Source organism: Entamoeba invadens (genome assembly GCF_000330505.1).
Source record: "Entamoeba invadens IP1 unplaced genomic scaffold scaff_1105074726103, whole genome shotgun sequence".
NCBI lineage: Eukaryota > Evosea > Mastigamoebida > Endamoebidae > Entamoeba > Entamoeba invadens.
The window spans coordinates 185542-210280 of record NW_004443767.1 but is presented as its reverse complement, the minus strand read 5'-3'; the positions used below and the strand labels follow the sequence as shown (position 1 = coordinate 210280).

Here is a 24739-nt window from a genome sequence, read left to right as displayed (position 1 = left end):
AAGAAGGTTCAAAGAAATGAATGTGGTAAAACTATTTAAATGAAAAATGAAACAAAAAACAGATTGTAGAATTGACAATTTTATTTTTTATCATAAATATAGTAATTATAATTAAATATATAATAACATTTTATTTAATAAAAATAAATCAGTAACAGTTTTTATATGTCCAGTAATTTTGTTCCTTATTGACCAAATTATTTAATAACACTTTATTAGTTATAATTGTTAACTTATTGTAATAATTCGTAACAAAACGTAAAGCAGTAAAAACAAATAAACTATTTATGAAAAAATTCTGTTTATTCAGTAAACTATATTAAATGGTATTATTTATAAAAAATAACAATTAAAAAAAGTGGAAAAAAAACATTTTTTTTCTGGTTAACGATTGAATAAAAAAATAACAAAAATAATGAAAAAATGTTATACAAATCTATGGGATTTTCATTGAGAAGAACTAACTTTGTGCTTTTGACAAAGTTTGACAAAACGAAAGAGAAAAGAGAATGAGAAAATGATTGAAAGATTGACAAAGTGGAATGAATATGCATAAGAGGGACAAATCTATGAATATAAAAAGTAAAATGCGATCAGTGTCGACACTGTCGCCGCACCAACTTAACTCTGCAGACTACACAAAGATGTGGTCCAACATTAAAGAAAATATAACAGACACACTCACGCACAAACAATCGTCAGTCACTGAGATGGAACTCTATCACCTAATTTATACAATATCCATTGCGCCAGGCGAGATGTGGAGAATACTACAAGCCAATATATTGTCATATTTGTCAAAACATTGTTCAAATGTCGCCGAGTCGTTGAGCAGTCGAGAGGTCATGTCTCAAAAATTGGAAATTTATGTCGCCGAATTTGCTAATTACCAGAATGCACTGAAACACACGGAAAAATTCTGTAAATACCTGACTACGTACTATTTACACGAATCGATTTCGGAGTGCGGAAAAAGAATTTGGCTCGATACAGTTTTCACCCAACATTCAAAAGAAATTATGGGAGAAGCTATGGAACTCATCCACAAAATTAGAGACGCAAAAACACCAAATGACACAAGGGGAAAATCGTATGACCAGATAACGTTGGACTCGTTCAGAGAGGTGTTGTTGAGTTCGGGGTATAACGCCCAGGTATCACGAGAGAACTACGAGATGTTTGAAAATGCGTATATAACCGACTTTGAAAATTTGACGAAAACACTTGAAAATATCGACGGCCAGAAGTTCGTTGAGAGCGCGCTCAAGCTTGAAGAAACCGAAGAGAAGAACGTGTGGGTAAATTTGGACAAGTCAACAATTGAAAAGGGAAAGGCAGTGACCAACACACTTTGGGTGAAAAAAATTGGATGTGTTGGGAAATTGTTGTTGGAAGGACTCAACGAAAATGAAACTCTTGTTGAGCTCATTTACAATGGAATGAAGAAATCTGTTGACCAAACAATAATAGAGGATTTAAGAAAGGAATATGCGGGGTGGATTGTGTCGGTTGCGTTCACTGCGATAAAAAATTTTGTGGGAGACCGCACACTGTGGGTTGAAAGGTTAGTAGAAATATTGCACAAAGTGAATCACTCTCTTGATTTGTTACACAACGACTTGTCCTTCATCCAAACAGCAGAGATTACACTAAAAAATATTTTGGTTGCAGCACCGCATAAAAACACGGAGAATAACCCAATGTACATTGCACAGTACATCCATGACTCGTTGCGAGTGTCGTCGAGCCAAGTGCACAAATTGTCTAATCCACCAAAAACCAAATTTACACCACTCGAGGTTATCGACTTGTCTTGTTATTTGCAAGACCACGACATCTTCGATGATTGGTACTTGAAGTTACTTGCCAAGAGACTTTTGTCGCATGAAGTCCAAGACCTGAAAACGGAAGAAAGCATAATAAACAGATTGCGGGAAATCAGTGGTGTATCGTATGCCACAAAGTTAGGAAGGATGTTTTCAGATATAACGATGAGCAGCAAACTGACGCAAGAATTTTCTGCACAGACGAAATCTGAAATACTCGACGTCTCGATTTGCACGGGAGGCACGTGGCCATTAAAGCCTAGCGAGAACATTGACCTTCCAGAGGTCATGAAAAACTTGTCTGGAACTTTCGAGCATTTCTACAAGAAGCGATTTGAGTCCCGTAAGTTGCAATGGGTGTTGAATGTGTCAACTGTTTGTTTGACCTGGGAACATGGCGGCCAGAAAAGGAAAGTGGTTCTTCCTTCTATCGCGGCAGCCATAGTTTTGTTTGTCTCGACTGGTCAGAAGTTCAAGAACGAAGGAGAGGTCTTTACGACTTACCAGTCAATGATAAAAAGTGGTGTTTTAACGCAAGACGGAAAAATAAGTGAACAGTTTGTGAATGGTCATTACCACCGAGTTTCGGTAGCGGAGCGAAAGGGGGATGACAAGATCAAAGAGGACAGAACAGCGTGGGGAGAGGCTGTCTGCGTCAGGCTGATGAAAAGACTTAAAAGGTGCAACGAAAGGGAATTTATTAATCTTGTAATCAAAGAAAAAGCGGCTTTCATTCCAACAGAGGCATTTGTACAAAGCGTCATCGAAAAACTCATTGAAAAGGAGTATATTGAGAGAGAGAAAGGGAAGAGTGGGATTATCAAATACGTCTATGCTTAAATTTATTTGTTTGTGGAATTTGTGGTTGTTAACAAGTTTATTTCTAGTTTCATATGGTTTTAATTTAATTATAATTGGTAGTTTATTCAATTTTAAAAATATAATTACATTCATTAGTTTTCCAAATTAATTTTATATGTTATTAGTGTAATTTAACGATAAATAATTAGATGGTAGAATTATACTTAATAAAATAGTTCATGAATTCGTTTTAGAATTAATTTTGTGGAGATGAGAAAAAAACGAAAAGTGAAAAGATAATAATTACCAGTTGATTAACTTTGGTTTGACTTTGAAAACAAAGAAACAATCTCGTTGAAGTTAATAAAAAATAAAAAAAAGAGCATGAAATAACGAAATATTGCGGGATTAATTATATGATAAAAATCAAAAAAATAATACTATAATAATTGTAAAATAAAGCCATAAATATACTATTATAGTAACTATATAATCACAGATTTAATTTTTTTCCTTGAAATATTTTTTTTGATTGTGATTTAAAAATAACAACAATAGTTAAAAAACTAACAGATATGGTTTATCAAAAATAGGAAACCTAAAAAAATGGAAAGAGAATAATATATAAGGGCAAAAAATTCATAATCACCAAACACTAGCCACATGATGAGCACTAAACAACCTGTTTCTCCATACTGTGTTAATGAAGAGCGCCCTCAACAGAGGATTGTTGTCTATCGTTCCCATGAGATCCAACCCCAATACATGCAACAATCATCCACTAAGCATTTTAAGTCTTTTAATCGTCGAAATAATGCCCAGTCCCACAAAAAGAAGAGATATAATAAAAATGAGCAGGACGTCGTTGTCGCTTCTTGGAACAATTCACCTGAAAATTCTTTTGTTGAAGAAACTTCGTTTTCAAAGGAAATACCATTTCAAGAAATCTCTTTTGGTTCTCTCTATTTTGAAAAAATTTATCACTCGGCTTTTTCTGATCCTGCTGCTTTTTCTTTTTAAAGCATTCCACATCTTTCTTTGTATACAATCACTTACTCTTGTTTCAATTTATCATTATTACAATGTTTACTATTAATAAACTACCAATTTTAATTATTTTAGTTTTTCTTATTTTTGGTAATATAATAATTCAAAGTTATTTTATTTGAATATATATATATATATAATTAAGATAATTAAATTTTTTTAATTTAGTAAATAAAAGTGTTTTTTTAGATCGACTTGACTTTTTATAAGAATAAAAAATGATAAATGATTTGTTATTATTAAACCATATAATAATAATAAATTACTATCGATTTTTTAATATATTTAAATAACAAATTTATTAACGAAACTGAGTAAAAAAAATAATAAATAGTAAATAAATTATTAACTTATAGTTATAATATTTTACTTTAAATAAAATAAAAACTAGAAGTTGGAATAGAATAACACAATTAAATGACAAAAACTCTTCGTGGGTCGAGTGAGACGGACTCGAAGGTGATTGCTGTTGAACTTGACTTAATAGAAGAGATTGAAAGCTTAAAATTTTTGGTGATGTCGATTTGCTTGAAAAACACAAAGACGTCGAGGATGTTTGTTGATTTAAGAAGGCCGGTGTCGACAAAAGCCCAGTTTTCAGAACATTGAATGAGAACGAATTTGTGTCGATTTATCTTCTTGCAAAAGTCTTTGACGAACATGTTTTTGTTGTCAAAAATATCGTAGACTGCGGGCGATGATTCGAAAAGGGTGAGTTGTGTCCGCTTTTCTATTTGTTGAATGAGGGATGGAGGAACTATTAATTGGAGCTTTAATGAGTTGTAATAATGTTGATTGTCTCGTTGCATATCTTCTTTAATCTGCGCTCGCATATCTTTTAAAAAGTCGATGCACTGCATTAGACTTTTGCTTAAAAAGGTTTTTTATTAGTTTTATTATTATTGGTTTTGTTTTGTTTAAAGTATAGTATATCATTATTATAAATAAATAGTAGTTTGTAATTATAGTTATAAATTATATAAATATAATAATTATATATTTACAAGTCTGATGTATTTTAAAGTATGGTTTATTAATTAATTTAATATAATTTATACTAAATAATTGTTTTGCTAAAATAATTGAATTAAAAATGGAGAAATAAAGTATATTTTATATGGTTTGTAAATAGTTCGATAATAATATATATTGTAATGATTTTCTATATTTGTCAATTGCTTGTCTTTTTATACTATTTCATTAAAAAAATAATAAACAATAGTAAATATATTGTAAAAATATAGTAAAAAGAATTTAAAACCCCAGAAAAAAGCAAAAACAATAATATTTAAACAACCAAAAGATCCAAAAAATATGAAGCGAAACTAATAATATAATAATATAAATTATAATTATTATACATTTGTTTATTTAAAATTATTTTTAACGAAAAAAACACTATAAATAAAAAATAAAAAAAATAATTAGAAAATAGTTTTGTTTGTTAAAAAATAATAACATAGAATTACAATTGTTTCATCGACTAATTATTTGAAATAATGAGAAATAAGATAATCGACCCGATTGGCTAGACATTTTGGCTCTTATTTTTTGTGTTCTCTTTCGCAGACATTTTTTGAACAAGAAGTCGTTATAATAGTTTAAATATAGAATAGAAATATACAAAAGTGTCTCACCATGCATTTAATTGAATACCATCTACGTATCACATTCAATGGAGTCTTACAAGAAAGTACCGATCTTTGTTGGCATCAACAGTGTTTCTATATTACATGCGGAGTCTGAGCATTTTGACATAACATGGGAAATAGGAAAGAAAAGTGGGAAAATCAAAGAATTGTTTACACCACTCCGGACTTTCACAAAATTAATGTTTGAAACTTCTTTTAAGAAGTCGTCTAACGGATCAATCAAAGAGAAGGCACTTATTTTAAAATTCAAGTGTAACAAGAACGTAGTCACTTCATGTTCTATTGATATGTCGTTACTGTTTTATACAAAAAACAGACTCTGCAATTACACTAAGAACCTTCTTGGCACAAAAGGGGAGGAAGTTAGAGTTGACTTAATCTACACAACACACAATATAGACAGTTTAATCCATTCATTAGCAACAACTCCAAGAAAAGCGTTGTCTCCACGAACACCAAGGAGTCCACAAAAACCATTACAATTCACTATTACAAAAACAAAAAGCGACGGACTTGAGAAAACACCAATTAAACAACACTCTCGAACATCATCTCGTTCAACAAGATCTTTTGGTTCTCTTACAATGTCAAAGGACATTGACCCATACATTGAGCAAATTGTGAATATCGAGAATTACAGAAACACATTTAAAACTAGACAAACGAACAGAGATATAATGACTTGTGATAATAATGAAGAGAATCAATTTTCTCTGTTGTCCTTGGTTTTACTCTCTATGGTCACTGAAAATGATAACCAAGACGCTTTCAACGAGGCTTTGAATATCTTGTCGAGTCGTGAATATCCAGTAGAGGATTTATATTATATTTTCATCTCAGTGTTTGAATGTGCCGTTTTACTTAAAGGAAAGAACGAAGAAAAAAGAGTTGAAAGTTGGAAGGCGAGTTATGAAATGTGTTGCACCAAAAGCGCGCAAATTGCTGATAAAGTGATCGAGACATTTAAAACATTTTTGAAATTGGACCTTTCTAAAAATGGAATAAAAACACTCAAACAAAAGTTGATAATGACTGTACCAAATACAATTCAAAAAATCGAAGACTTTCTTGTCTATTTTGCAGTCGATTTGAATCTCTTTGAAAAGACTTTGGAGAAAGATAGTTTGTCTATGCAAGACGGAAATGACTTGTTGATGATTATAAGCGACTTCGATAAGACTTTAAGCCAATTGAAACTCTGTACTGAGCTCTCAAAGTTACTCATGATTGATAATAAGAAAATATTAACACAAGAAGATATCAGAATGGCAATATGTCCCCATATCACAGCAGACATAATAGAGAAAGTACTCTTAAAAACAAGAGCAGAGAACACTCTAACTGATGGTAAAATTTCTCAGATTCGCAGAATGGTGGAGAATCAAGTTATCTTAGATCAACAATTCTCAAGACCATTCTTTAAGGTGACTCAGATCAAAAATTTAGTAAAACACGCTTATAGTCCAGTCAAACCTTTTATGTGTTTTGATAAGACACCATTTGCGATCAACCCACTCATAACTTCCTCGTAATGTGTCTTCGTTGTTTTTATTTATTGATTAATTGTATTCTGTTGGTGTCAAATTCTTTTATTAAAACCACTAAACAAGTCAATCCAATAAATTAATATTCACCCAACACCAACTCTTCCAATTTCACTCGGTCGTCTTCCTCACTCTTTGCTTCACTCTGTTCTTCAAATTGCATATCCTCTATTTGTAACATAGAACCCTCACTCCTCAAGTCTTCATCTTTCTGTGGTAATATTTGTGGGAAGTTCTGTAGACTCTCTGCATCAACACTCTTTGGATTCTTAATGAAACTTACACCAAAGTCGATTTGTTCCTGGTCCAACATCGGGACGCGACTCATTTTGAAATGAAGTGGTGACGCCGGTCGTTGATATTTCCTTTCAAATTTGTCTTCGAAGAGATCCGTGAGTCTGTCCTGTAGATTGAGAGTGTTAGTTATTTCCATTCCCACCAATTTTTGCATCATCAATAAAATTTTGCAGTCTCTTTGGAGTTTTTCCACACGACTATTTTTCTTGATTGTCTTTGCGTTTTCATATTTTGGTTTCGATTTTTCTTTTCTGCTTTCTTTGTTCATCTACTTCAGTCTTCTTTTATAAAGTTCTTTTCTCTTTAAATAACTATATTAAATTATATTCTACTATCATATTATATTATAATTTAATATATTATACTATATTATAATTTAAACTAATTGTATAATAAAAAATTAAAGAAGAAAAAACACTGAACTTTGAAAACTAAATTATCTAGTTTCCACTACAAAACTTAGTTTGCACACCCAATTAGAGACGATATTGAATAGTCCCCGCCTTTGTGATGTATCTCACCCACTTAATAGTCTTATAGTCACTCGCAATCTTCAAATATCTAATTTGCAGTCCAGTGGCCGTCAATGCGGGGATGACAAAGTCCATCAAGATTGGAGGTTTATCCCATCTCTGTTGTTGAGTTGTTTGTACCAAGTCGACATCGACAGTAATAGTCTGTTGTGTCATTCCGTTGAATCGAGAGATTCTCCACAAGATAGCTGCATGCTCTGGATGGTATTTAGCACTTCCAGCCGTGCATCTAGTCTTACACAACGCAGCGTTTTTGGGCACTGGAATTTTGACTCTGACGTTCTCTCCATATTGCAATTCCGAGAAGAGAGCTCTGACGTTGATATCGAGTGACAGATGAGTCTTTGAGCTTTCCTTAATATTATGGAGGAGTCTGAATTGTTGTGATATGTTATCTGTAGTTCTATATTTCATCAATTCAAACTCTCCGTCTGGTGGGATGAAGTTGATGCTACGATCTTGATCAAACCGAGTGAGTCTGACGCATTGATGGAAGGTGACATCAGCTAATTGAATAGCTTTTTTCTGTGTTGTATCTCCAAGTAACAGTGCTTTGTCATTCATCCCAAGTGAGCAGTCTGGCATCCCTGAAAGTTGTGTTTTCATTTTAATGACACCGTTGACGTCGTTAGCCAAAATAGTTCCCTTTGCGGAGACCGTCAAGTTGACGCTTTCTATGACGTCCAAAAACAATTGATTCTTTTTATAAGTAATATCAAGACTTCTCCATGGGATCTGCCCAGTCGCTTGAATGGCAATGTTCCCTCGTTGGACAGCTTTTGCCTTCCCAAATGTGATCAACGACTGCAACTCATCTTTTGTACAGAACTGTGGATACCCAAAGTCTAAGATTTCATCTAAAAGCTCGTAGATTAAGACGTACTGACTCTTAATAGTCTCTTCATCGATCTTCGAAAAATAGGCCTCGAAAACTTCAACAATTTTGTGAAGGACTTCAAAGACGACGGCCGCGTTGTTGTTGCTACGGGCTAATGCGACGATGTAGAGGGAGTTCACGCGAATGTGATAGAAGACCGTCGGGCCTACGATTTTGACGGGAAGGACATTTTTCTCGTTGAGAACATACGAACGAAAAGCAGTCGCGACGCCTTTCATCACATCGTCTCGGTAGATTCGGGAGATCAGCAGATCTCCCTTTGCGTTCATGAAGAAGATGGCGCTGATCATGGTCTGAATTTTCAGTACTTTTTGGTGCTATACGAATTTTCGGGAATTTCCAGTTCTTTCTATTAATAGGGTCTCTCTGTATTAAGTAGTGTCGTGTGACCCACTTCGCTACTTCCAATTCACGGGATATTAGCTTGAATTATTTATTGTAATATTAACTATTTATTTGGTGGAGAAAAACCAAAACAAAAGAGGAGCAAAGAGTTTGATACTCTTTTTCGGGAGGTTTGGGAAACTTGAAATCTCGAGAAGGAAGAATTTGTGAAGAAGAATTTCGCATTTGAGTGGGAAATAGTCTTTGGCAAAAGAATGGAGTTCTCGGTCTTTTTTCAAGATCGAAAGAAGAAAAAATGGAGTCTTATATCTTCTCTGAGTCTTTTTACGTTGTAAATGGTTTATGGAGCGAGAAACAAAAGAAAAAGGGATTGACGTGTGTTGATTTCAAGTTCTTATTTCGACTATTCACATCTTAGTCATTTATCCTCTTATTTAAAGTTTTTTTTAATAATAATAATTAAATAAAATAAAACTTATCAAATAAAATAAATTTGACTAAGATAATAAAAGGCATTTAGTAAAACAAAAGTTAATATATTAGTATTTTAAATTATTAAATATAGAAAATGTCTTTGAATCAGTAGTTAATTCCAAATTAAACTTGAAATGTGATGTTATTGTTGTGTAGTGATAATGATTATGTTAATATTGATTAACAAAATTCCATCAAAGACAGACTCAACCAGCAAATACTATTTTCAAGCAAACAAAATTGATGAATGTTTCAATCAAAGTCTCAAAGAAACTTTTAAACCCAATTTGTTGAATGAAGATTGATATCGTTTTATGTAACAAAGGAGTTGTTGGAGAACCAGTCAACGGGTTTATAGAAGCTGTTTTTAAGAGTCCAAAATTCATTAAAAAAGTCTCTGTCATTTTTCAGACACACACAAATTACCCGGACTTCAAAAATGGATACTCTTCCGACCCAAGACAAGACTCTAACGCTTCAGAATGGCAAGAGAAGAATATGAAAGAGGACTTTGGCTTCCAATCATTCACATGTAACTGCTTTAGTGAACATTATAATATCCAAAACGGAAGGTTCACTGAATACCCAGAAGGCATTGCCCGCTTTCCATTTGAAATGGTACTACCACAAAAGTGTTGCACGACTGTTGTAATGGGGAAGTGTTTCTTGAAGTGGGAAATGGTTGCACAAATCGAAGAACTCTCTTGCAAAATTCACAAGTCAGATGTCTTCGAGTTGCCATTATTGTACAAATTGTACACCACAGAAATCGTGAAAACACAGACTTCCGAATGTATTGATAACAAAAGGTTTTCCTTGAAAGTCGAGTTAGAGAAGAATGAGTATACACAAGGCGAAATGGTGAATGGAGTCATTGACTTCTCGAATAAAACGAACACGGTACTCTCTCTCAAAATATCAAACCAGAGTGTAGTTGAGTCGACTAAAATTGATAACTCTGCAATTGACAAACGTGTGTATATAGAGCAGAACTTTGAGGTTTTACTCGGCATCAGCAAAATGAGGTTTTCCTTGCAAGTCTCCCCTCAACAATTGGCCTCTGTAATAGCGGACCCATTATCTCTCCGAAACTTTCTTGTTGTTCGCGTTGATGGACTTAAAAATTTGACATCTGTCGAAAGTGGTGTTGCCGTGCCAATTGTAGTCAGACCAAGTTGTCCATATAACAGAAAGAATATGGAAGAATACGCCAAAGAACTTGGCTATGACATTTCGTTTAAGAAAAAGAGGTTTTACGGCACACATAAAGTGTCGCCCCCAACCATTGATATACAAAATGGGCTTGAAAGTGGTCGAGTTGTCGATACCAATCAAGTGATCTATCTCGATCATTACAGTAGACTTGTATTTGAAGACAAAGACAAGAAAACAGTTATGAAACGAGCGTATCCGACTGAAAATATGAATCTCCCAGTGGGGTGGGCCATGGGATACTTCAGAAATGAAAGGTACTTCTTTAATGTAAAAACTTTAATGTCGACTTGGATTGATCCTCGAGAGAATCCCCTCCCTGAACACGTTGGAGATGAAGTGACTGGGACACTTACGATATGTCCGACACAATGTGAAGGGTTGATTGGGTCCAAAGGCATTGAATTGTGTGTGTACTCTGGGAAAAAGAAAATGAAGGTAGTGTCGAACAAAGGTCTTGACCCCACCTTTAATAAGAACGATGTATTCAAAATCAATTTGGATAAGATGCGAAATAACGTTCTGCTGTATGTCACAGATGGAAAATCGACGATTGGAGTCATCGAATTTGACTTGACACTATTGAAGTACTACACATGTGTCAAGAAGTGGTATTACTTACACTCTCCTGAACATCAAAGGACAGAATATATGGGAAGAATACTGATGGAAGTCACTTACGCGACGTCCACTGACAAACCGGAAATTCGGAATATAGTGGACTACTTCTCTGCATTAAATCTGTTGTTTTACCCATCCTCTAAGAAGTTCATAGATGTTGTCCAAAGCACTAATGAAGAACGAACAAAAGAGAAATTGCCGAAATTGATGGATGTCTACGACCAAAAGTACGTTGTAATCAATCGAGAAGCCTTCATGAATTACTTCATCTTCGACGACTTGAAAGACGAATTTGTCTTCACGAAGACTAAAGAGGACGAAAAGGACAAATTGAAAGTCGAGAACAAACGTAAAGCGTATGTAGAGATCTATGGCAAGATCGTTGCGACTACATACGAAGTTGGAGAAGGAGAAGAGTCATATGACGTCAGCCAAGACGTTGAAAAGCCGAAGAAGAAGTTCTCGTTGTCTCTTTCTGGGTCCCTTTCAAGAAGTCGGTCGACATCGAAGCCAAAGGAGAGCACCCCAAAACGCCTCGAAACATTAACACCGACATTTTCGCCACGAACAAAGAAATATCGCAAAGAGGGAGAAGGCGCTTTTGGCTTATTAAGTTCGTGTGACTTTCCACGAGATATGGGCGAGACTGCCGAAACGAAAAAAGAGAGCGCGTCGTCGTCGGAAATACTCAAACCCGTTTTTGGAAGGAGAAATGCTGGAAAGAAACATTTTGTGGATATCAGTAAGGAAAGTGCAACACAAACAAATAACTTTGGCGCATTACTCGACTAATTTATAGCATTTGTTCGTCTCTTACATGGGTTTACTATATATTATAGTATTTTAATAATAAAAGAAACTAGAACGTAAAGTGAACTGAAAAAAGTGGCATACAATGACGAGCGAAGAAGTCCTCCAATGGACAATTCCTCTGTTGTGTAACAGAAGCTACGACAGTCATATTCCACTTGACTCGTGTGTCTACCAGTTCAGAGAAGACATCGAAGAGGTTGTCTATCAAGAAAAACGGAGAATAGAAGTGTATCAGACGATGAGCGAGTTGACGAAAAGTAATATGGACAACGTCAGTAAATTGTCCGATTTGTTTGTGGACGAAATCATCAAGGAAATCATCACATTCAAAGGCGACGAGTTGAAAACGGGGCTTGGGCTCTTGTGTATATTACTCAAAACACGACAGACGCACGTCAATTTTCTCGAGTTGATCAGGCTATACCTCGTAGAGACAGACCAACAGAATTCGAAGAACATTTTAAGTGTTTTAAACTCCGCGGCACATGTTGGTGGACCGGAGAGGTACTACGCATTCCCCGGATTACTAACATGTTTGTACAGCGATGTTACTGTTGGTAAGAGTGACACTTGGGGTGTCGCTCTATCTTTTTTAAGCCAAGGCGACGGCGTTGTGTTTTCTGTTCGCACCCCGTCGAGCAAAATAGTGCTTCAAGTTGAAAGCGGTCAGTTAACTGTGGTGTGTGGGAATGACGAGAACAACGTCAACAAGAAGAAGGAAAACAGTCGGACGAAGATGAAAGAAAACAAGTGGCATACAATAACACTGTTATGCTCGAAAAGAGGGCATCGAGTCACCGTGGACTACGATAAAGAGAATATGGTGTTCCAAATGAATTACCCTCAAAACGAGAAAGGAGTGTTCTCAATTGGAGGGATACCCGGAGACGCGGAGAGTTACTTTAAAGGGTATGTCACCGATGTCACGCTGTTGCCGAGTGAAACTGTCATCCAATATTTTCCTGAAATTGGGAAGGTAAATGGTGGGGCAACAGCTATCGAAAGTGAGAGAGAAGGAAAAGGTAAAATCGGCTTTGTGTGTTACCAAATCAGCCAGTTCAGTCCAATTCAAGTAGTTGAGAGAGAGACGACGGGAAGCATTATACGACGCACTGGCGGAATTGGAGGAATTGTTTCGATGTTGGACTACAAGCGGAACAAACGGAGTTTTGAAGATAGCAACGCGATACTGGAATTATTGTATGTTGTTTTAACAGTGTTTCCTGTGTTACGGAAAGACGCGATTGAGAGTGAAGACATAACAAAGATCTTCATGGGGCTGATTGAGTTAGCGAAAGAAAGTAAAGTCCCACATTTGGAGGAGAGTGTGAAACCCAAACATCCTGTAGCGCACGAGTTCATTGAATTTGGACTGAAAATGGTATCTACAAACATCTTTACGCCGATCAGGAATTTGGTTCTGAGACACTTATTTAATATCGAATGGTGGGAGAGTGATAAACTGAAACTTGAATTTACTAAGGAATTAACGAAGACAGTCACAGTGGAAGTTATAGACGAACTTCCATTTAAACTGTTTGAGAAAGTGTCCTATCGAAACTTGTTGAGTTGGTATCTTGGGGGAGAGATACCGGAACTTGTCGAGGAGAACGTGCCGAAAGTGCACTACCAATGGAGATGTGGGTATATACAATATGTCTCAACGATTGTTGTGACTGATTTCATAGTGGTACAATACTATGTCACTGACATACTGAAGCTCCTTGATAAGTCAATTAAAGAGCAAAATCATAAGGACACAGGACTTTTGTTATACACCTTTCTGTGCTTTGTGTTGTTCTCGAAATACCAAATTAAAGACTATGTGAAGCTCATGTTACTGAAGAACAAGGCGATGTTGCTCGAGTTGTATATGACACCAAACCCAAGTTTTGTGAAAAACTCAGTGCAACGCATTTTGGCGCTTCTGAAGATCCAAGTCAATTTCGACACGATTGAAACGGCATTGGGAACGACACGGTTGACACCACTACTCTACCAAATCTGCATTGAAACGACTTATAATAACGTGCGAAACACATACTGTGATACAACGAAAAGTGGATATCTCTCTTCCGAGTCATTCATTTCGTCGATGGACAAGAAGAAAGTTGGTGACGACTACATAACACCATTTTTGAAGGCACTGTCGCAAAGCATCACAAAGAACTTTTCGAGAAACAAAGTAGTCTTAGACATTGTTCTGAATGATCTCATCTTGTGTAAAGAAGACCATTGTGTGTGGCAGTGTCTCATTCAAAGCAAAGAATGGCTGTTTGTGTTTGTTGACATTGCAGTTGGTCTTGTCACACAGAAAGAGGCTGAGATGCTGTCGCGCTTTGAAACGATCTTTGCGCGAGTGATTGGAGTGTCATTCACACGAACCAAAGTGACATTAGAAAGTGTTGTGTGTCACATTCTGTGTCGCTTGAAGAACAAACAACACTTTTTTAACATCTTTCGAGGGGTAATGAGAAATTTGTGCTTTGACATTGTACCGAATATCGACGAGAAGAGCCAAGAAGTGATGGTACAACAGATGATATTTCTCTTCAGCGAGTTCTTCTGTTATATGTCGTCCTTTGGGTTTGATGAGCATTTGCCCCATTTCAAAGAAGACTACGAACTGGTGAAGAGGTGCTTAGGGTTTCACTACCCACAGCCGAAAAGTTGCACGTCTGTGGTGTCCCAAATGCAACACATCTTCACTGTGAATTTGATCTTCTGCCAACTCAACGCGATTTGCCTTGTTCAAGACGTAGAACTGCTGAGAAAGACTTTACAATTGATTCCCCCCTATTTGGTACATCGTCCTGGATTTGAGGGGTATGACAGTTGGGTTATTTCTCATTTGTATGATATCACACAGAGTTGTAGTGATGCGAACGTGAGGAGGGATATTGGGAATATGATGTATTTACTTAACCAACAACGACAAGTCCCTAATGTGTTAGACACTAAAGGGATCAAAAGGTTTGGAGACCAGCTCACTGCGTTTTATAAGAAGCAAGAAGATGGTCTTAAAGAGCAAACAGCCGTGTTAAAAGAACAAGTGAATCGAAATAAGGATGTGATCAAAGTAGTATTTAAAGATGTGTATTACCCGAATCTGGGTTGATTATGAACGTATATGATAATTTAAAAGTGTTATGTTTTAGTATGTAATAATTTATAATTTAATAGTTTCACTTTCTACTAATTAATAGTGGTGTTAATTTAATTGTCAACACTTACAATTGACCAAATAATAATCAGAGACCAAATAATAGTAGGATCTTTATTTTTGTTGGTCTCTGAAAAAAAACTAAGAAGTCAAAAATAAATTTCAAAATATTTAACAATGTCGAATTTTTTGAATATTTTATTACTTTCTTTGTGGTAATAATAAAATGTCACACTGGAGAAGTCTTGACTCGAAAGACGCTCACAGTCCTCACTCCCCAAAGGTGTGTTATTTTTTTACAGGAGTTATTAATTGCCACAAAGCGACATTTTGGAACTTGTTGTCTCCTCCAGTCTTCTTCCGTTTGATATGGTTTGGGTTATTGTCACTTTCTAGTTGAAATACTTCTTGAAACCCTCGGTTCCAAACACCGAATCGTGATTTTGAATACTCGTTTACAGAGAAGCTTTAAAGCCTTCCCGGTGTTTGTCGGTTCATTGGGCGGGGATTTTAGTTCGTTATTACTCTCACTGTTGCTCAAGTTGCGCAATTCACAGAGTTTGCGGAGGTCACACAAATATCACATAATACTTTGCCACTGTAATTCTGGCACTTCACCAATTGTCAAGTTTTTTGGAAGAGAAACAGGATGGAATTGGAGTTGATGCTATGGCCGGTTGCGAACATGCATTTCTGATGCGTCTAAATACATGTTTTATTTTTTTCTATTTTATTATAATATATTTACCTTCGATATATGAAAAATGTCCACTTTTGGTAGAATCCTGTTTTAAATCGATATTTTAAACAAAGCAGTTTATCGGAACGTTAGAAAGTTGACGAGTTATTTTTCTAATTTTTTCCAATATTCAAATCCGTTATATTTTTTCTTGAAACCAAATTCAAGAAAAGCAAACAAATTCTATAATAATAATTGTATCATATTAAAATAATAGTAAATGCCCCATTTTGGTCAAATTCTGACAAATTCAAAACGAAACACAATTCACTCTTTATTGAGTTAAATCTATTTTAATATAGTTTCTTAATTAAAGTTTTTAAACTGTTTATTTTACTTTTTATAATTATTTGGTCTTTGAATTTTTTATGGTCAACTGTAACACAAATTCACACGTTCTATCACTTTGTCCTTCCAATAATGATTGAAATTATCTACTAATAATTAAAAAATTATAAATAAACTATACAAGTGAATGAATGTGACTCTTGTTGTTATGTGGTGTTTTGTTGCAGTTCAAAAGACTTTCTGGTGGGAAAGTGAATAGAGTTGATATTTAAAAGAAGAAGAAACTCTGGATAATAAGAAGAGGACATGTTGTGCGATTATTACTATGCTAAATGTGCGAAAGGAACAGCTATAAGAAAGATGTCGGCACTGAGTCGTAAACTTAAGAACGAAAAAGGAGAGTCTGCGATCATCGACTTAACGCTTGGGAACCCTCTTCTGCCCCCACCAGAAGTCTATCAAAAGGCATTAGAAATAGTTTCTCAAAACACTGATTGTATGAGGCATGGATATTCAACTACATTGGGTGATACACCGGCAAGACAAGCTATGGCAGATATCATTTCATCATTTGAAAAGGTACTTTCAAGTGCTGAAAATGTCGTTTTGACACCTGGTTGCACAGCAGCCATCAACGTGTTTCTTAGAAGCGTTTTAAATCCACGCGATGAAGTCATTTTGTTCTCCCCATACTTCTTGGAGTACCCATTTTACATAGATAACTGCCAAGCTACTATGAAAATAGTGCGAACCAAATTTGAGGAAAACTGGCAACCAAATGCAAAAATGTTGGAAGAGAGTTTAACAGAGAAGACGAAGGTGATCATTATCAATTCACCAAATAATCCAACTGGTGTTGTATATACAGAAGAAACGATGGTAAAGATAGTCGAAGTATTAAAGAGGTATAACACAACACATAACCACAAGATTTGGATTTTGAATGACTCAGTCTATAGAAGACTCATTGAAGGTGATACATTCACTTTATTTGACAAGTATCAATATTCTGCTATAGCATATTCACTCTCAAAAGACGTTTCTATTCCAGGAGAACGTGTTGGATGTATTGCAGTCAATCCTTTACTTGACACGTGTCAAGAGTTTGTTGCGGGTATTGCCAATTTTAATGAAATTCTTGGATTCATGCAACCCAATAGATTACACCAATTTGTGCTTCCGATCATGGAGTTGGCTGTGGCGGACTTGAAGCAATATGTCACAAGTCGAGAGATCATATGTGAGTGTTTGGAGGACCTTGGAATCAAATTTGTGAAGCCACATGGAGCTTTTTACTTCTTCCCAAAAATAGAAGAAGGAAATGAAGAGGAGTTTTGCCATCTTTTTGCAATGAATGGCGTTGTGGTTGTGCCAGGAAGTGCGTTTGGAGAGTGTGGATATTTCCGAATGTCCATTTGCCAACCACCTGAAATTGTTAGAGGATGGGTAGAGCAGTTTAAAGAATGTTACAGAAAGACTGTGCATCAACTTAAAGAGAAGACTAGTGCAGAGCACACTATTGTTCATTAAGAAGAGTTTAAATATCAATTTGATGAATAAGTTATTTTAAAGTTGTTTATTACTAAAATACATATAACATAATACGTGCATTGATTTTTTAAATACTTGTCAATTTATATACAAGCAGCCCAAGTCGTAATATTGTTATATCAACAACTTTAATACAGAATTTAGTTTCAATGTATATCTTTATAATAAGACTAATATTCAATGAAATGAGTACAAAGTGGTATTCATTTCATTGCATGTGTTCTCATTTTGTATAATATATTATTAGTTATGGTTGTAAAAAAGTTCATGAATAAAAATGTTGATAGCAATTATTAATAAAATGTATTAATAATGACACGTATAATATTGATTTATGTAGAATTAAAACAAAATAATAATAATAATAATAATATCTAATAATTATAGAAGCATTTGTGGTCTAAGGGCAGAATTCCACCCTTCCAAGGTGGAGATCCGGGTTCGAGTCCCGGCAAATGCACTTTTTGTTTTTATAATTTTTTATTTTTGTGTTATAAATAAATAACAATAAAGCCATTTATTGTTCTATTCAAATATTTACCAGATAAAAATATGGTAACAATATAATAAAAGTCTTATAAATGATAATTCAACTTATAGAAATGAAAAGGGAATGATTATTGTATCAAAACACATAAATTATCTCGCAATAGTTGTTTTTAGTAAATTACGTTTATTTTATTGGTTGTTCTAATAGCTCTTTTTAGCTTCTAAATGGCTTTGCTTTTTTTTCCTTGAAATCCCGATAAACAGTCTTTTTAAGTACAATAATTAACCCAAAAATACCTAACAAAAAAAATGTTTGTAAATTATAGAAATACGTCTTTGATGCTCAAGTTAATTAAACGAAACGAGGGAATGAGTGGATTTAAGATATGATGTTAACACTTTTTTAATTTCCCAAAACCATTCGAGAACAACGCGGATTTGTTCAAATTTTTTTCTCGAAGTTCAGGAGCAGAAAAATTGTTCCTTTAAGACTGAAAAAATAGATGGCACCTTTTGGATGCTGTTGCTCCACACGAGAGAGTTTGTACTTTTTGTTTTTCAATTCAAATGTGTTAAATAACACACTAGAGAAGTATCCGATAGTCAAAGTCCAGTCGACAACACCGTCGCACAAGTTTCCAAAGAACACGGTGAAGACCACAAAATACAACGTCTTCACTTTTCCTTTTAAGTTTTTGTATTATCAATACAAGTTACTTACTAATGTCTACTTCCTTATTAATATGATCATTAGTTGCATACCTTACATCTCAACAGTCACGCCCATCACTGCAATTATTCCAATAGTCGTCGTCTTAGCAGTTTCTGCTGTTCGTGAGATCGTCGAGGACTTAAAACGATATTCCGCTGACAACAAGGCGAATGGGAAGAAATACACGGTCCTCAAAAATGGCGAAGAGTCAGTGGTTTGCTCTAAAAACATATCGGTAGGGTCGGTTTTGAAACTACATAAGGATCAAGTCGTGCCCGCCGATGTCGTGCCGATATTTTCATCATTGCCGGATGGGGTGTGTAAGTTGGACACCGCTGCTTTGGATGGCGAGACGTCGCTCAAGACCATCTTTGTCCCAAAGATGCTTCTCGACATGACTGAAAAAGACGTGACCGACTTTTCGATGGATCTTGAATGCGAGTGGCCGAGAGCCAAATTCAATGACTTCAAAGGTCTATTTTCAAGTGAAACTGTTAAAATAGCTCTTGACGAGAAAAATTTGTTACTTCGCGGATCTGTCTTACGAAAGACGGAGTATGTCTACTGTGTTGTGTGTTACACTGGGAAGTACACCAAGCAAGCTTTGAACTCGACGAAGCCGGTGAATAAAAGTTCGATATTAAATACACGACTCAACCAATTTGTCTTATCGACGGTGTTCTTTCAATTACTGATTTGCTCGATATTGGCAGCACTATCAACGTGGAGGTATACAGTTGTTAATCCAGACACAGGGTTCTGGTATTTGGACTCTTATTTGCCCGAGTTAGGGTATGCTGCTTACGCCGTCAAGAAGTTCTTTGGGTTCTTTAATTTGATATCGTACACGATTCCGATATCAGTTGGAGTGACTATGGAGATATGTAGATATGTGCAAGGTTTTGTGATGGAGATGGACGCCGACTTTAAGATCAAAAAGGTTGATTCTGAAGGTGTAGAGAAGGATGAAGGAATGCGGACGAATAGTTGTGCACTTATAGAAGAGATGGGAGAGGTCCAATATATTTTGAGTGACAAAACCGGGACTTTAACGTTTGTTTTCTACTCTGCCAAGGGAAAGGACTTATAGAATAGAGAGAATAAGATGAGCTTTTCTAAATGTAGTATAGGAGGGGAAGTTATTAGTGATGTAATGAATGGCACGTTGGGACAATTAAGTGAAACCAATAAAATGGTGAGTGACTTTTTAATGTGTCTGGTGTTATGTAACACGTGTAGTAAAGAGAAAGATCAAGTCGATGGGATGAAGTATTCCTCCCTCTCACCTGACGAAGAAGCGTTATGTGAAGCTGCTTATGTCAATGGTGTTATTTTAGAGGAACGAACACAGAAAACAGTGAAGATACAAAACAAAGGAGAGAACGAAGAGTACACAATTGTCATTCAAATTGAGTTTACAAGTGCGAGAAAGATGATGAGTGTGTTAGTTGAGAAGGATGGGGAGTATGTGTTATATTCGAAAGGGGCGGACAGCGCGATATCAACTTTGTTACATCACAACACTAAAGGAACACAAAAAGAGAGTCAAATGACTGATTTAGTTGAATCGGAACCACAACAAATCAGTGTAGTTAACATTGGAAGACTTGACACTGTCGAATTGAGTGAAGAAGAAGAGATGATTAAGAAGACACAACAGCAAGTAGACGCATTTGGGAATGAAGGGTTACGAACCCTCTTTATAGCACGCAGAAAGTTGTCAAAAGAATACGTCGACGATTGGAAAAGGCGACTTGACGCGATCGACCCGCTTGCTGAAAATGTGAAAGAACTTCGGTATCACATGTACAAAGAGTTAGAGTGTGATTTGGAGTTAATTGGAGCGACTGCGATCGAAGATCAATTGCAAGAAGGTGTACCTGAGACGATAGATATATTGAGAAGGGCGGGGTTGAAGATATGGGTACTCACTGGCGATAAAAAGGAGACAGTTTGTTGGTATTACTTCGTTGTACTCATTCATTTAATTGTTAATAATTTAATTATAATTAATTATAATTAATGAAGACTTATATGGAGGCAACCTCAGTGGCGAAGTCCTGCAAATTATTTGATCTACATCAAAACCTCCTTTCCTTCAATTTTGAGAGTGAAGAGGCTTTTCTTGAGTGTGCGAACGCGGCGATGGCGAAGATCAACGAGTTGAAAGACACGAAGGAAATAGCGAAGGAGAAGCACAAGGGGAAACCAAGTCCAACGACGCGGGTATTGGAGAAGGAAATGCAAGAAGATGTGAAGTATGCGAAATCGAACAAATTGGGGATAGTGATTTCAGACACGAATATTGAATATCTTATAAGGAACTATAAAGTAGTCAAACCACTCTTTATACAAGCGGAGTCTGTAGTGTGTTGTCGTGTGAGTCCACGACAAAAGGCGGACATTGCACTGTTAGTGAAGCGGATAACGAACAAATCGATCTTAACGATTGGGGATGGGATGAATGATGTTCCGATGATTACGAAAGGGGATGTTGGTGTTGGGATATTTGGGAAAGAAGGGAACCAAGCTGCTGTGACTGCAGATTTTGCGATCCAAAAGTTCCGGCACTTAACGAAGTTAGTTCTGTTCTATGGCCGGAATGCGCGATATCAAGTCTCTTCATTGATCAAATTCTGCTTTTATAAGAACGCGGCGTTCTTCTTGTTAGATGTGTCGTATGCGTTTATGAGTAACTTCACGTGTCAAATATTGTTTGACGACTGGATCATGACATGCTTCAATATCCTCTTCACGTCACTTCCCCCGGGAGCTATTGCGCTGTTTGACTACGAACTCTCGTGGAACGAAGTCAAACAATTTCCGGAGAGTCATAAAGAAACGTTTAACGACCCGAACTATAAGATCAAATCGTATGTTGAATGGTATTTGTATGGAGTCTTACAATCGATTCTCTTTTTTGTGTTGTTCTACTTTTTGATTGCGGGGTCCGACGTCACGAATTTTGATGGGAAAGTGAACGGATTTCCATTCAGTGTGGTGACAGTCACGACATACAGTTTAACGTCGATCTGGGTCACGATGTTAATCTATACGAAACGATTTAGTATCTTGGTAGTACTGTCATTTGTAGCAAGTATTATCTTATATATCATCATCTATACTTTGGTCATGTTCATCTCAGGGTTATCAGTACGTGGGATATCAGCTTATGGGTGGTATATAGTCTTACAACAACCAAGCTTCTATCTCATTTGTATCATCGCCGTCTCAGTCACTACTTTACCACAAATAGGTGCATTACAATTACATCGAAGAGTCGTCCCTACTAATTCCCAATTAATACAAGAATACACAAAATGGAAATTGGTCGAACATAAAGAACTCCCAGAAATCGAAATGAAATTCTCACAAGCAAGACCTATCAGCGTCATATTAACGAAATCAAAATTGGACGAAGAAGAAAGAAAAATCCAAGAACAAATGGAGGCTGAAAACAAACGACGCAAAAAGAAGGAACACCACAAATGGTCGAAGAAGTCGAGAAATATCAAAATCGACAAGACATCAAAAAACTCAACAAATACTACCGACGCAACGACTTCAAACTCTTTAAACGCATTTGTCCATTCAGTGGGTGAAAACACAACCACAACTGTTAGCGCCGAGACAACAAGCACTGACGCAAAGTGACTTTATTCAATTCAACATTATTTATTATTTATTTACTATAATATTTACTATAATATTTACTAGTAGTTACTAAAAGTTGTATATTTAGTTTATTTTTACTATAACTCAACTATACCAGTAATTACCAATGAACAAGATTAGAGGAACATCTTTCTGAGACGCAGGACAAGTCTGACGTCACGGTTGTTGACCGTTATCCGCTTTGCGTGGAAGGCACAGAGCGAGCTATCCTCGAAGAGTCGTATAATGAAGTCTTCTGCGATCAGTTGTATTGCGATGATTGCCTCTCTGTTGAAACGGATTTCATCTCGAAAGGCGAAGTCGCCACTGTCAAGAACAACGGATTTGACCTAAAAGTCAATGGAAAAGGAAGATTTTTGACTTTTCTCAATCTCACCTCAATTGTCAAAAAATGAGAAAAAAGAGACATGGGAGATTGCAAATGGCGAATGAAGGAAAATAAAAGACACAAAAACAAAACAACAAACAAGTTTCTGGAAAGAGGCTTTTGGGATGTCCGTAAAAACTTCTCGGCGTTGAATCGCAGAAGCCTTTTGAAGCGGCGTTTGAGCAACATTTTGCTTTGGAATCAATATCGATGTTTTGGGGGACAAAGTTGATTGTGACGACCGAGGCTTTTTCTCTGTTTGAAGCTTGGTGTCTGATGACGATTTTTTCATTTCCTTTCGCACTTTCTCTTGCAGTTTTTTAACCGACATTGGGTCTTTTAAGTTTTTATCTTTTTTAAAAAAATACAAGAATCAATTTACTATAAAATTACTATTAATTATAAATTGTTGTTATTTTTTGAATGTACTATATTTTTAGTTTATTATATAATATATTAATATATTTTTAAAAACTATTTCAAAAACAGAAAAAAGTAGGTTTTATAGTTTAATTTATTTATAATCGAATTATTAATCATATAGTAAAACAACCAGAAAAAAAAAAGTTTTAGTATTTTTTGTTATTAATTCTTTATTATACTTTTTTGATAAAATATACTAATAAGAAAATTAAATTAAAAAAAAATTGAATAAGAAAATTGAGATTTTAACAATTGAGGAATATTTATTAATTTAAAATATAGTAAAAATAAATTAATAACATGTAATTATAATTACTAATATAAATTAATACTCAAACCAATAATTATTATAAAAAAAAATGGAAAATCAAAGAAAAAAAAATAATAAAAAAATGATCACAAAAAGCAAAGAGAAAACTAAAAAAAAAGAACTTGAAAAATTTCAAATCCTGAAATAATAGGCAGAAAGAGCGCGAATTAATTGAATAGAAAGATAAAAAGGAGAACCCTGAACTCGAAAATTCAGAGATATGGAATACATTGTACTCACCAGAGCTGGAAAGAAGATCGAGGTTCCCGAGGGTTGTATGTTGAACCTCCTTCATTTTGCGTATGAAGGTAATGAGCCGACAAGTGTTGTTCTCAAATTGAAAGATGAGGATGACACCGACATGAAAGTGACTCTGTGCACCCTCTCAGGGAAGTGCCCACAATATGCGACATCAATTCCAATTTCGGGTGAGACCGTTAAGTTTGAGTTGGTTGGAAAAGACACTGTGTACATCGTTTCAAGCTTCGAGCCCGTTGCACCAGAAGAAGATTTTGAGGACGACGACGATTCAGAAAATGCGTCTTACGATGATTTGGAAGGGAAAGAAGGATTTGACGACTCAGAGGAGGAAGAAGAAGTTAAAAAGGTCGAAGAAAAGCCAAAGAAGGCGGAAAAGAAAGTTGAAAAGGCAAAGGAAGTCAAAGAGACAAAACCAATCCAAAAAACAAAGGAGGAGGAGAAGAAGACAAAGGGCAAACAAGCCGAACCAAAGAAGGAGTTGAAAAAGGAGAACAAACCAGTCAAAGTCGCGGAGAAAAAAGTCGAAGAGAAGGTCGTGAAGAAAGAAGAACCAAAAGCAAAAGAACATAAACATGAGGAAAAGAAACAAGACAAGAAACAAACACAGAAAGATACGAAAAAAGAAGTGAAGAAGGAGGTGAAGAAAAATGAGAATAAACATCATCACGACGACAAAAAAGGAAAGTCGACAAGAAGAC

At 35.6% G+C, this 24739-nt stretch overlaps 11 protein-coding genes across 11 annotated transcripts; 7 read left to right on the top strand and 4 right to left on the bottom strand.

The window, feature by feature from the left end:
• Positions 1–587: 587 nt before the first annotated feature.
• Positions 588–2666, top strand: EIN_248200 (cullin, putative; the record flags this gene model as incomplete). Its single annotated transcript, XM_004261579.1, has 1 exon — positions 588–2666. The coding sequence occupies one exon, from the start codon at positions 588–590 to the stop codon at positions 2664–2666; it is 2079 nt and encodes a 692-aa protein (XP_004261627.1).
• A 1421-nt stretch (positions 2667–4087) lies between these two features.
• On the bottom strand, positions 4088–4534 carry EIN_248190 (hypothetical protein; the record flags this gene model as incomplete). The annotated part of the gene is made up of 1 exon (XM_004261578.1): positions 4088–4534. The coding sequence occupies one exon, from the start codon at positions 4532–4534 to the stop codon at positions 4088–4090; it is 447 nt and encodes a 148-aa protein (XP_004261626.1).
• An 815-nt stretch (positions 4535–5349) lies between these two features.
• On the top strand, positions 5350–6858 carry EIN_248180 (hypothetical protein; the record flags this gene model as incomplete). The annotated part of the gene is made up of 1 exon (XM_004261577.1): positions 5350–6858. The coding sequence occupies one exon, from the start codon at positions 5350–5352 to the stop codon at positions 6856–6858; it is 1509 nt and encodes a 502-aa protein (XP_004261625.1).
• A 91-nt stretch (positions 6859–6949) lies between these two features.
• On the bottom strand, positions 6950–7435 carry EIN_248170 (hypothetical protein; the record flags this gene model as incomplete). Its single annotated transcript, XM_004261576.1, has 1 exon — positions 6950–7435. One exon carries the CDS (start codon positions 7433–7435, stop codon positions 6950–6952), a length of 486 nt encoding a protein of 161 aa, XP_004261624.1.
• A 208-nt stretch (positions 7436–7643) lies between these two features.
• On the bottom strand, positions 7644–8888 carry EIN_248160 (AP-2 complex subunit mu-1, putative; the record flags this gene model as incomplete). The annotated part of the gene is made up of 1 exon (XM_004261575.1): positions 7644–8888. The coding sequence occupies one exon, from the start codon at positions 8886–8888 to the stop codon at positions 7644–7646; it is 1245 nt and encodes a 414-aa protein (XP_004261623.1).
• An 823-nt stretch (positions 8889–9711) lies between these two features.
• EIN_248150 (hypothetical protein) lies at positions 9712–12042 on the top strand (the record flags this gene model as incomplete). The annotated part of the gene is made up of 1 exon (XM_004261574.1): positions 9712–12042. The coding sequence occupies one exon, from the start codon at positions 9712–9714 to the stop codon at positions 12040–12042; it is 2331 nt and encodes a 776-aa protein (XP_004261622.1).
• Positions 12043–12145: 103 nt separating this feature from the next.
• On the top strand, positions 12146–15181 carry EIN_248140 (hypothetical protein; the record flags this gene model as incomplete). The annotated part of the gene is made up of 1 exon (XM_004261573.1): positions 12146–15181. The coding sequence occupies one exon, from the start codon at positions 12146–12148 to the stop codon at positions 15179–15181; it is 3036 nt and encodes a 1011-aa protein (XP_004261621.1).
• Positions 15182–16559: 1378 nt separating this feature from the next.
• EIN_248130 (aspartate aminotransferase, putative) lies at positions 16560–17783 on the top strand (the record flags this gene model as incomplete). Its single annotated transcript, XM_004261572.1, has 1 exon — positions 16560–17783. The coding sequence occupies one exon, from the start codon at positions 16560–16562 to the stop codon at positions 17781–17783; it is 1224 nt and encodes a 407-aa protein (XP_004261620.1).
• A 1013-nt stretch (positions 17784–18796) lies between these two features.
• Positions 18797–22659, top strand: EIN_248120 (phospholipid-transporting ATPase, putative; the record flags this gene model as incomplete). Its single annotated transcript, XM_004261571.1, has 4 exons — positions 18797–20058; positions 20101–20549; positions 20598–20956; positions 21046–22659. The coding sequence occupies 4 exons, from the start codon at positions 18797–18799 to the stop codon at positions 22657–22659; spliced, it is 3684 nt and encodes a 1227-aa protein (XP_004261619.1).
• Positions 22660–22796: 137 nt separating this feature from the next.
• On the bottom strand, positions 22797–23378 carry EIN_248110 (histone H3, putative; the record flags this gene model as incomplete). The annotated part of the gene is made up of 2 exons (XM_004261570.1): positions 22797–23009; positions 23148–23378. 2 exons carry the CDS (start codon positions 23376–23378, stop codon positions 22797–22799), a joined length of 444 nt encoding a protein of 147 aa, XP_004261618.1.
• A 622-nt stretch (positions 23379–24000) lies between these two features.
• On the top strand, positions 24001–24739 carry EIN_248100 (hypothetical protein; the record flags this gene model as incomplete). The annotated part of the gene is made up of 1 exon (XM_004261569.1): positions 24001–24739. A coding segment is annotated over one exon (739 nt), but the record flags the coding sequence as incomplete, so codon positions are not given.